At 39.4% G+C, this 12,933-nt stretch overlaps 1 protein-coding gene across 3 annotated transcripts in view; it reads right to left on the bottom strand.

Moving 5' to 3' along the window:
- Window positions 1–12,933, bottom strand: part of CARMIL1 (capping protein regulator and myosin 1 linker 1) — a 254,930-nt gene that overhangs the window by 46,877 nt on the left and 195,120 nt on the right. For all 3 annotated transcript variants that reach the window (XM_026660601.2, XM_026660589.2, XM_026660596.2), the window contains exon 29: window positions 7,117–7,266. In XM_026660601.2, the coding sequence (XP_026516386.1) occupies window positions 7,117–7,266 (150 nt within the window). The remainder of the gene's footprint in view (window positions 1–7,116; window positions 7,267–12,933) is intronic.

Below are 12,933 nucleotides of genomic sequence, written 5' to 3'. Positions count from 1 at the left end.
CAGCCTGTGTATTGAAGATCTGTGACCTGTTTGTACCATCTATCGGGTGAGACACTGCTTGATTCAAATCCTATTTTGTTTGTAGAACTCAGACTGGAAATTTACTTTTATTTCTTAGGTAACCATTTTGATTTCTACACTTACTACTTATAATCACTTAAAATCTGTCTCTCTGTAGTTAATAAATCTGTTTTATATTTTACCTAAAACAGTGAGTTTTGGTTAAAATGCTTGGGAAATCTCAGCTCAGTTTACAAAGGCTACTGTTTGTCCTTTCCACATCAAGGGAGGGGCGGACTGGGTAATGAACTTACACTGATCAGGCTTCGGACCAGGGCAAGACGGTATAGTTCTGGGGTGTAAGGCTGGGGAACTAGGGGGAACTGACTGGAGCCTCTCTATTGTTGGTTCATGAGTGGCTGGCAAAGCATTCATGTAACTCAGTTGGGTGTATCCCTGCCTGTGAACGTCTGTGTAAGTGCAGTACTTGCCAGAGGTTTGTAGCCTGGCAACAGCATCACAGAGTGAGAGGGAGCCCAGGTTGGTGGGACAGATGGCTCAGCAGCCCACACTGCACCCCGGGAAAAACCGTCACAGTATGTATTGGATAATCACTGACAGAGGTCTTGTAACCACTGGTGGAGTGCAAAGCTATATACAATGGCATCCAGTAAAAAGTAACATTAGCATAGCAGTTGTATAAAATTTATATTAGCATATTCCCAAGGTTTGAAAAAGAATGGGACATCTACAGGATTCTGCAAAACTGTCAACTTTCCTGCAAATTCCGACTGTCTTTTGATTTCTCAGATGGCACTGTATACCAGAGAAAAAAGCTTATAGACACAGAATCATGGATCATGAGTCCCAGGAGTGTCTCCAGAAGTTGTCCTGAATGTGGGGGAGGCAGAGGTATCATTAGCCTGCCTGCATTGTTTACATTGATCTTCCTGTGAAGTAGATTTGCTCTATCAATTGTGATCGATCCTCCCTGGATTCCAGGAATGCCCTCATATGCCATTGTGCCAGATTCTAAAGTGACTTCTTTAAAGTGCTCTGGGAATCAGCACACAGGATTCTTGGGTGTATGTGCAGGGGATTACTTGTGAGGGACTATGGGTTCACAATGTGAGAAAGATTGAGAACCCTTGGATTTAGAGTCAGTGGAAAAGTTAACCAATCGAGGACCCATAAGGAGTGGTACAAAATAATGCCATGAGACAATATACACTTTTTAAGCTTTTCTTTATCTGCGCAACTCCTTTTGAATCTGGAGAAACTGCAGAGCCAAAAGTCTCTTGCTTGAACTATACCGCCACCAAAAAAGCTAGATCTGCAATGCCTAAGCTAGAACTGGATGCACATTACCTCCTCTAGATAGTAGTGCTCGCAAGAAGCTCCACTTTATAAAAATAGTCTGCCTAATAGTTTTCCAAAAATTAAAATCTCAAAATCCTTCAAAACCATGCAGCCATAACCTCCAGAACAGACAATAAGGTGGGTGATAGAAATAAATGAGGGCTTGAAGCAAAGTACTAATGATGTGATAGATGCCAGATCTCATCACTGATAGCGTATACAAGCAGTAATACCATTAATTATTTCTATTGCAGTGGTACACAAGGATCCCAAGCAAGAATTAGGACTCCACTGCACAAACAGCAAAGAAAGTCCCTGCTCCAGAGAGCTCACAATGTAGGATTCAGTCAGTCACTCAGCAGGTGAATAAGCAAACAAATGGGAAGTGAGAAGCCAGGGGTGTGGGAGGACAGGTTATCAGTGGAGAGTCACGGTAAACACATCACATCAGCCATACCATCAGGGGCTCGTTCACCTGCACATCTACCAATGTGATATATGCCATCATGTGCCAGCAATGCCCCTCTGCCATGTACATTGGCCAAACCGGACAGTCTCTACGCAAAAGAATTAATGGACACAAATCTGACATCAGGAATCATAATACTCAAAAACCAGTGGGAGAACACTTTAACCTGTCTGGCCATTCTATGACAGACCTGCGGGTGGCTATCTTAAAACAGAAAAACTTCAAAAACAGACTCCAACGAGAGACTGCTGAGCTGGAATTGATATGCAAACTAGACACAACCAACTCAGGGTTAAACAGGGATTGGGAATGGCTGAGCCATTACAAACATTGAATCTATCTCCCCTTGTAAGTACTCTCATACTTGCTTCTTATCAAACTGTCTGTACTGGGCTATCTTGATTATCACTTCAAAAGTTTTTTTTCTCTTACTTAATTGGCCTCTTAGAGTTGGTAAGACAACTCCCACCTGTTCATGCTCTCTGTATGTGTGTATATATATCTCCTCAATGTTTCACTCTATATGCATCCGAAGAAGTGGGTTGTAGCCCACGAAAGCTTATGCTCTAATAAATTTGTTAGTCTCTAAGGTGCCACAAGTACTCCTGTTCTTTTTGCGGATACAGACTAACACGGCTGCTACTCTGAAACCGGTAAACACATTGACAGTCACTAGCTTTGTTCTTATCTGCCCCAATCAACATGGTATCACAGCACTTTCCAAAATTATACAAGATATATAGCTCATTCTTTTCCTTCCACAGTCAGAAAGGGCTGGACTTTTTATTTTTGGTGCTTTGTGAATTTTTTATTTAATGTGTCATTGTGGGAAATGTAGATTAAAGAAGTGTGTTTTATATTTGGCTCTAAAAGCAGAGAAGTATACGTTTGTTTTATCTTCCAAGACTTCCAGGATCACAGGTCTGTTGCTGAGCGCTGAACCTATATGCTAGATCTGGGTCACAATTGCTCTTTAGCATATCCTAAAGCAAGTGCTATCTTTCCCCTAGTCTTCTGTTCCTTTATAGAAATTGTTCTTTATCTTGCAGTATCACTGAAAGACTACAATATTAAGCTATTGCTTACATTTCATTAAAGTTTCCTACCCGTCCTTCATTTTCCTATAGAGCCACCATTGTATATTTATAGTATTAAAAAAGCGGATTTGATATTCATTGAGGCAGGCCATTTTTATTAGCGGTGAATGTAAACATTTATCAGCAGGCAGGATTGAACCTGGGACCTCTGAACCTTAGTGCATTAGTCTCTACTGCATGAGCTAAAAGCCACACAGATCTTGGCTAAGGCTGCAGCAGACTCATTAATCTCTAATTGGGCTAGGTGTCACTAGAAGGGGACAGAGCACCACACCCAGCAGGCATGGGTTACACAAACAGTGAATTCATAATTCACAGCCCAAACATTTCAGTCTTTCACAGGAACATTATTAAAAGGATTTCACAAACAGATACATATGCTACAACCTGCACTTCTTTGAAATTTTTTGAAATAATTTCCTATTAATCATTATTATTACTATTATACCTGAGGAATGTAAATAAACAGATATTTTTCCCAGAGAAAAGCAGACAATCTTACACTGGCCTCGCACTCTGTATTACTGAGAGTAACACTGCTATGTTGTTGGAATGGGTATTTTCAAGATCACTAACGTGTGACAGTCTTCTAGTACAGGATATATTCCACTCATAACTTCTCTGCTTTTTAAATAATAGCTCAAAAATGGTCATTTCTTAATATTCTAGGGACAAAAAAATATTCAAATAGCTCAATAATTTTCTTTGAAATATCGCTATATTTTGTCCATTCTAAAGATGATCAGCTTTCAAGCATCCTTTAAAAACCCCAGTCCTGAGGAAGAATAACTCCTGAGTTGAAAGAATAAAGGATGAACAAACAATGTACATAGTTCCCTTTTGTAGGGAAAGTTAATCAGTCAGTCTGCTGAAAAAATTAGATATGCAGATATGCTTGATATTCTACTTAGGTTACAATGGGTGATTTATTTTAAGCCAGTGGTAAAATGCATCATTGCTTAAAAAGTGTCAATTTTGTCTCGCACTTCTAGAAAATTTGAGAAAACGTATAATTTTATTAAGTTAAGTCAACCTTCATTACTGACTCAAATCTTTCAAAAAGTCTATGCCTATTCCTTTCATCTGAGCAGACTAAGTGGCCTTTTGCATAAAACAACAAAGCTGTCACATTCAATCTTACTTACACACAACTTTGATCACAATAGGCCTTTAGATAAATACAGATCTAATTAAATTTAGACAGCTATGATAGTTGCAGATCAGGGTAGCATCGACTTACTATATTGCAACTCAGGGAGATCAGAAACTCCCAGGTCAATAATGATCAAGCTAGCCTGTTCTGTATTGGACCATTCAATCATTCCCAATGTTCTCCAGAATAGAGTGGTAAATTCTCCCGCGACTGACAAGTCATTCAAATTATTGGTTTATGGCCATAATGACATGTTGGCTAGGAATCAAGTCTGAATAGCTTCTGTAGCATTGTAAATGTACAGTGTTAAACACTTTCTAATTCTTTACAGGCAGATACTGGAAATAAAACTCAAATCTCTATTTTTAATAGTCATTTTCAAAGCCACATTCCTTGCACTCCTTTCTATTCTGTTGTCTGATACAGAAAGTTCATAGATGAATAGCAGCTCTCTTCTCTGGACTGGGCTGGTGGAGACCTCTCCTTATCCAACCACCTTCCCTCATCCTGATTGTATCTAAATATATATCTCACAGGGCTGCCTAAACACGGCAGGGTCCCATTTACAGATGGACATCAATTAGCCCCTCTAGAACATTGGCGGTTTCAAGTTCAACACTTATATTTCCCTCTCCGACAATTCCTGGGCCTCCTCTATCACAGGTGTCTTTGGAGCTTCTTGGGGCAAAGGGATAGATGTTAGTGAAAGCCTGGGCTGAGGTTCAGGCTGAACACCAAACCCAAACTCAGCATGAATGAGTTTGAGATCTGAAGAGAGTATTTCACACAGCTCTGGTCTGTTGGAGCATTTAGGCTGTCAGCATAAAAAAAACTACTTTAAATAGATGTTTAAGGGACAAACAAGCTAATGATCTATATAATTAACAAAGTTTTAGAAGTTGGGGTTAAGCAAATATTTCTCATTCAATGCTAATAAAATAAACTAAGTTATGATTCATAAATCATGTGCATTTTTTATTCCCTCTTAGAACCTTTCATTAATATATTTGTTTCTTGCATTGACTAATTCCCAAAGTTTCATTGATGCATATAAAAAAGGGTCACACAGGATGAACTTTTCTAAACTAAACATAAATGGCTTTGGGAAAACTATGAAACTGTAATATAATGGAAACCTCTCTTTCACCACATTCTATATCCACATTTTTTCAAGGGCCATGTCTGAAATATATACACAGAATTCATACAGCTAAAATAGACCCACCTGGAACCAGCAATGATATAAGCTAACCTGGATGGAATGAGAAGCTAAGATATCTATTCTTAGGACACTTATAACAACATCAACAAACTGACACCAGCACTATGCAAGGCTGGTATGCCCACATTACTGAGTTTGTCTCTCAGGGCCACTTCTTATACAAGTGCAATCAATACCACAATGCAGGCACCTGGTTTGCAAAAACAGCCCTTATATGAATTTCCCAGCTCAGGAATATATATCTGAAACTCGATACATTAATTTTTGAACAAATGGAGTTTTCAGCACCATGGGAGATCAAAGCTCCTGTATACAGTGTATTTATTTGAAATATAATTTCATTCCCCTCAGAAAGTGGATGTCAATGAGAAGCAGAACTACAAAAGGGGTTCAGCCATGTGATTAAGTTGTATGAATGGAGAGGAAGACAGGGATATTAAATACTCTTCAAAACAGCTGCTCTAGGTAAGGTGCAAACAGTTAATATTTAATGTGTGACTTCATATTTTCCTTTTTTTTTTTACATGAGTAAAGAAAAAGATAAAAGACTAGCATGGTCCCCTTACATAAATTGTATGATGACAGAAACAAAGGCAATGTTTGCTTTAAAAAACCCTACCTGGAGAGCATTTTCATACTGAAAGCACAATTCTAAGAGCAGATATTTCAATTACCATAGATTTCTGCATACTAATCTGGTACGTTTAAGTTCATTTACAGGCACAATCAATATTGTGCTAAAGTGTGACGTGTCTTATGACGCTGGCCCTCAGGGCCACCATTAAGTGCAATCATTAAACACTTAAACTGATGGTTGGCTGCAGAACGCTTCTGGAATTCAAGAGGATTGGTGATGAGAATCTTTGATGACTCTTTTAAAGGCCAATGCCCCAAAGGGAGGAAAATGGGATTTGTTGGTGTTTGAGATACATGCTGCCCCAAAGCAAACTTTGGTTAGGTGCCAGGCATGGGAGCAAATACTATAATTAATTTAAGTTGCTGCTTCCAACGGATGTCACCTCTACAGCAAACCACACACTGAACAAAAAATGTCCACAATGAGTTGGAAAAGAAATAGGGTAAAGAATATTAATTATAGTTTGCAGCCTACTGAAGTGCATCTGTAAAGATTCAAGATATGGCATGGAGACTAGAGGTAATTTATTTAAAATGTTTATGCAAATACTATATAAAAAGCTTCAAAGTGATTTACCAGCACTAGTCCCATTGAATTTCAATGAGATGTGCTCCTAACTCATGCAAGTGCTTTTGAAAATCTCACCCAACACCATCATTAGTTCTACATCCTTTGTAGCCCTATTACATGTGCAAGAGCTTCAGACTTCATCATATATATAAAAATCATCTGCAGTTCATGGCCATCAGTATAACAGAGGCAGAGAGAAGCATGTTGTGACAGGAAATAGTGTGCCAAAGTAGCATAGTCTGATTTATCGCTGCCATCACGGCGCCATATACCAGCACCTCTGCAGAAGAGGTATCTGTTATATTAGCAGTATTGTATGAACATGGGCAAGTGATGTTATCTTGCAAGAGAAAATATCTGAATATGAAAATAAATATGAATATGAATAAGAAAATGGATAATGGAACAAAGAAAAGGAAAAGTTTTTCCTTCCACTCATCTATACCTGGTTTGGATAATGTTTTGTTCTACCTACTACAATTATTTATTTTTATTGAGCCAAATTCCTAATTTCATTCCCCTGATATAATAAAAACTGCCCACTGAAATTTGCATAAGGACCTTTTTAGATTAGATTTTTAACCAATGGACTGAAGAAAAGTGTCTTACCATACAAGTGTCTAGATCCTCCAAACGTTCTATCTCAGTCAAATCCTCTACTGTGATGGTGGAGCGCTTAGTTGGTTTCTCTTCAGCTAATTCAATCTCCAGTGACTCCTGATTTGGAAGTGGCTTACCACGTCTGGTCAAATGGTCAGCCTAGACAACAAGGATCAAGAGATGAAACTACTGATCAGAAATCTTGAGGGGAAAAAAAAAACCACAACAACTAGCAGAATGGTTGTGCACTGCAGGTGATGATAGGTGGTGAACAATGGGTAAGCTCAACTCTTTGCATCTGGGCCCCAGCCTCCCCATCTCCCTGCAGAACTATCCCCTCATCACATAACACTGGATAGTGGGGAAGGAGGAGGGGAGAAAAGAGGGCTAATAGAGAATCGCACAGTAAGAGACTCTGCTTATCTGGACTATGGAAATAAAAACACCCAAAGGAGGAAAAAAAACCACATACCATATTGAAAATTTTAAAGCCATTTCATTTAAAAGCTACTGTAACAAATGTACAAATTGCTAGTATACTCAACCAATGAAAAAAAGTAGGATTAAATGATTTTCACTAATAAATGTAGGAATCACAAGTGCTGCCTCTTTTCTAATATAAAAAAAATTTGCAGGCAAAATGGGGTAATTATTTTAGACCTCATTATGATGGATAATGATGAATAAATCACTGGACTGGAAGCTAGTGGCTGCCTACGGCTCAGTGATCATGATCTGATTACATTCAATATGGGCAAAACAGAGGACAACACTTGGTGTTTTAAAAGGGCTAATGTCTCACGGCTGAGGAAAATCATGAGCAAAACTAATTGGGATGCTCTTTAAGAAGAATTCTTTAAGAAGAGTTTATTAGATGGCCAAAAGGTCATGATTCTATAATCAAGAAAAAGGACAACTTTGGGTAAATGTAAATATTATATCTTTATAATAAATAATGATATCTAATAAATATTATATCTAATTGATGCCTTCACTTCTCCGCTGAACCAGGATGGCATTTACTCAAAGTTATCCTGTTTTTCTTTTAAACAAATGGAAAAAAGGGGAACTAGATAGCAATCAGTATAAATTAGAAATTATGAAGTGTAGAAAATTAATAAGGGAAGCTAAAGACATCAGGGATAAATCTATGTCTGGCAGGGCTAAGAAGGAGTTTTTAAAAAAAGTATACTAGGAAGAATTATTATTATTATTATTATTATTATGGAGATTCCTATCTCCTAGAACTGGAAGGGACCTTGAAAGGTCATCGAGTCCAGCTCCCTGCCTTCACTAGCAGGACCAAGTACTGATTTTGCCCCAGATCCCTAAGTGGCCCCCTCAAGGATTGAACTCACAACCCTGGGTTTAGCAGGCCAATGCTCAATCCCCTGAGCTATCCCTCCCCCCCGAAATAAAGAAAATAAATCTAAAAATGGTGTAAGCCCATTACTAGAAGGAGATATTAAAATGGTTAATGATGCAGAAAAGGCAGAAGTGTTCAATAAATATTCCTGTTCTATATTTGGAAAGAAGTAGGATGATGGACTCATATCACATGAGGATGATGAAGTACTTTCCAGTCCATTAGTAACAAAGGAGGATGTTAAACAGCACCCATTCAGGATACATATTTTTAAATCAGTAGGCCAGGATCACTTGAGCCCAAGAATTCTAAGAGAGTTGGCTAAGAAGATCTCTGGCCCACTGAGGTTCAATTTTTAATGAATCTTGGAATACCAGGGAAATTCCAAAACACTGGAAGAGTATTAACATTGTGCCAATATTCAAAAAGGGTAAGTGGGACTACCAGAGTAACTATAGGCCAGCTAACCGAACATTTATCCTAGGCAAAACAATGGAAAACTTGATATGAAATTAAATTAATAAAGAATCAAAGAATGGGAATATAATTAATACCAGTCAATACGGTTTTGAGGAAAATACATCTTGTCAACCAAACCTGAATTCGTTTTTTGATGAGATGACAAGCTAAGTTGATAAAGGTGACTGCATAAAAGTAACAAATACTTAAATGAACAGGGCAATCATACAGAGCAATCCACTCTGATCCCATTCAAATAAAAGACATTTTACTACAGACAAATGCAAAATCATATTAAGGAACAAAGAGTGCTGGCAATATCTACAGAATGAGAAACTCTACACTGGAAAACGGTGACTCTGAAAAGGACTTATGGTTCATAATGAACATGCAATTGAACATGAGCTCCCATTGTGATGCTGTGACAAAAAGGGTTAATGACATCCTTAGCGACGTAAACAGGGAAGAAGTGAGTAGGAATACAGAGCTGATTTTACCTCTGTATACAGCATTGGTGAGACCGATACTGGAATACTGTCCACATTTTAAAAAGATGTTGACAAATTAGAGAGGATGCAGAAGAGATACACAAATATGAGGACTGTAGAACAGTGCTTCTCAAAGTCGGGCCGCCGCTTGTTCAGGGAAAGCCCTTGGCGGTCCGGGCCGGTTTGTTTACCTACCATGTACGCAGATTCGGCCAATCACGGCTCCCACTGGCCGCGGTTCGCCATTCCAGGCCAATGGGGGCTACGGGAAGGGCGGCCAGCACATCCCTCGGCCCGCGCTGCTTCCCGCAGCCCCCATTGGCCTGGAGCCGCGATCGGCCGAACCTGTGGACGCAGCAGGTAAACAAACCGGCCCGGACCACCAGGGGCTTTCCCTGAACAAGCGGCGGCCCGACTTTGAGAAGCACTGCTGTAGAGAACTCCTTACAGGGACTCTGGCATGGTCTATACTCGAAACTTACATCAGGATAGCTATATTGATCAGGGGTGTGAAACCTGCTGTGTAGATGTACCTGTGCTGACAGAAGAGTGCTTCTATCAATAAAGCTAACTTTGTTTGGGGAGGTGATATTCCTACATTGGCAGAAAAACTCCTTCTGTCAGTGTTAGCTGCGTTTATATTAAGGGTCTATACTTGCATGGGGTCTATAGTATAGACATAGCCTTAATCAGCTCAGTCTATTTTATCTAAAAGAAGATGGAAAACAGACTTGATTACAATAAAAAAGTACCTTTAGGGGGAGAAAATACTGTGTTTTAAAGGGCTTTTTAGTTTTACAGAGAAAGGCATAACAAGAACCAATGGCTGGAAGCTGAAGTCAGACAAATTCAAATTAGGCACAAATTTTCAACGGTGGGGGTGATTAACCATTGGAAAAAACTACCAAGGCAAGTGATGAATTCTCCATGTCTTCATGTCAAGGCTGGATGCCTTTCTGGAAGATATGCTTTAGTCAAACACAAATCATTGGGCTCAGAACAGGGGTAACGGTCTCTGAAATACAGCAGATCAGACTAGATGATCCAACGGTCACTGTTGGCCTTAAAATGTATGAAACATAGTGCTCAAAATGTTAACCTGAAAATGTTCCCTGCTAATGTTAACACTGAGAGAAAAGTATCCGTTACAAGCAATATAAACCACAGAGGTGTATCAGTTTAAGATGTTTGTCAATACAGGATCTTATTTTGGATTTGCCTTATGATGAATTGTCAATAGAAAATGTCTAAAGTTAATATTTTAAAGATTGTGAGCACATTCATATGGGAAGCATGACAAGAAGATGAGGGTGTGAAGGGAGAACACTGAACTCAGTTTCAGTCCAGGATCAGAATGGAAACTGTGTGGGTACACTCTGCCTACAAGATTCCCACCAGTTGATCACATAGGTTTTTTATGATTGTCTTTTTCTGTGTGCTTTGCATGCAGTGGCATCTTTCCCTACTAAGAATTGATCCAATATATTTTTCTGAACCAAGCTGTCTGATTGATGGCCCAACAATATTCACAAACATCAGTGCAGCCATCTGGGAACTGAGAGGCTGCAGTGACCAGTGCATGCTGTCACTAATGGTGCTGAATCTTCTTTCTCGTTCAGCTGTGGAATAGGAATCATTCCCATCCCATTTGCAGTCTCCTTGGGTTCCTCTGATTGGCATCTGCTGGCTGCTTTCCAGTCAGGCTCTCACACAGGGTCTCTTCATTCAGATTTAGGGGCTTTTATCTGCTCCAAGGTCTTGTGTTGGGTTTATCTGGCAGGTCTCAGGTCTGGGGTTTCTGCTGTGGTCCTCCTCCTGCTTCTCAATTCAACCCAGCCGAGAGCTGTTGCTGGTTATTTTCTAAACAGTCAGTCCTCATGCAATAATGGTGACTCTGGCCCCTTTGGGGTAGCAGTAACGGTCCTCCTTGGGGCAACAGTCTGGTAAGAAATCAGATCTCTCTTTTGTGCTTCTTTCTCTGGATCCTGCCTTGGGCTTAGAAGAACTTTCAGGACGCTGCTGATGTTTGAATTTGGCAGCAAAGATCCCTGATTGGTCACTGATGCAACAGAGTCATTTCCTGACAGGCTGGCCCAAGATAGTGGCCAGCAAGTGATTAAAAAAAAATTGTGACATTGTGTTGTATGCCCACTAAATACCATAATCAGAGACCTGGTTTCAATGTAAAATGAAATGTCACACTACACTTAGTATTGTGTATGATTTTAAAGCTCTAACATAGAATGGGAGATAGGTTGACCTTGGGCTTAAATCGGGTTAGGGCCATTTGAATTTGTTTGTTCCTAAAGCATTCACACTTGAAACAAAAGTTTCTGTTTGAGACTAGCCTTTCATAATCTCAGAAAGGACTCTACATGAATCCTCAGCTGTTTTTAATGATACTTGGTATAAAATTTCCCCTACATGTAACATTTGTTGCATATTTAATAAGCCTTAAAATTAATGTTTTTAATGATATTCTCTCTCTTAACATGCCAGTGATATAGAAAACAAGGTAGACCGAAATCTAACTGGACCTACTGTATGTTCCCATGTGGACCTACTGCATGTTTCTTCAAATGTCTTTACATTCAATAGCTTTATACTTTGAGCTACAAAGGAGGCATTTCACAACAGCAGGAGCACCAATAATAGTAAAGCAAATCTGTCTTATATTGATAATGATGCAACTATTTCCCTGACAAAAAATATGGATGAGCAAAACAAAGCAGTGACAAAGATGCTGCCAATGCTGCTCCTACGCTTGGAATGTTGACTCACAGTGGAACTTCTGGAAAGTTTTGGAAATTTGTTTTTTTTGCTATTGCTGCCACTCTTTTTAACTCTGCACAATCCAGCATTAGCTCCTCCCACCCTCATCAAACTTGGGTCTGAGTCCAAGAATCTACTTCCCTCTCCACTAAAAATAACAATTAATGTACTGGAGCCCATAAGCTGATCTGTAGACACAGAGCAGTATATCTTCTCTAATCTTCAGGAAGCAGGTACATCTACAGTAAGTGGTTGACAGCAGAACGTCTTCCAGTAAATAGCTGAACATTTTATCTTCTACATAGATACACCTTCCAGTCCAAGACCTCACATTTCTGAAGTAGCCTCAGAATATGCACAGGTTTGGGAAGTAAGGTCTCTACAGCTTGCTCCACAGTCTCCTAAAGAATGAAATCTGACTTTATTTCAATCGCAACGCCTAATATCTCACTACGACAGCCAGTAGTTGTCTCCTTAACTAGGGAATACATGTTCTTGCAAAGCCGTTTTTGGTTTCAGATCTGATAATTCATGCAAGAGATAGTAAGGCAGCTAAGTAATGCAGCTTCTTCTGTGGCTGTTTTCTCCTTAAACCAGGACTACTCACCCTATGACTATGTTTCAAATGATGCTGCTGATGAAAATTAGGCAGATTTAGAAATGCAGCTGTGAGAAGAAGAAAGTGAACAAGTCATGAATGCTGTGGTGGTGGTAAGACACCCTGAACTTCTCAGAACTGTG

Source organism: Terrapene carolina, unplaced genomic scaffold (genome assembly GCF_002925995.2).
Source record: "Terrapene carolina triunguis isolate 2854851 unplaced genomic scaffold, T_m_triunguis-2.0 Scaffold58, whole genome shotgun sequence".
NCBI classification, from domain to species: Eukaryota; Metazoa; Chordata; order Testudines; family Emydidae; genus Terrapene; species Terrapene triunguis.
Note: the sequence above shows the minus strand (reverse complement) of the source record. Positions and strands in the feature narration are given on the sequence as shown.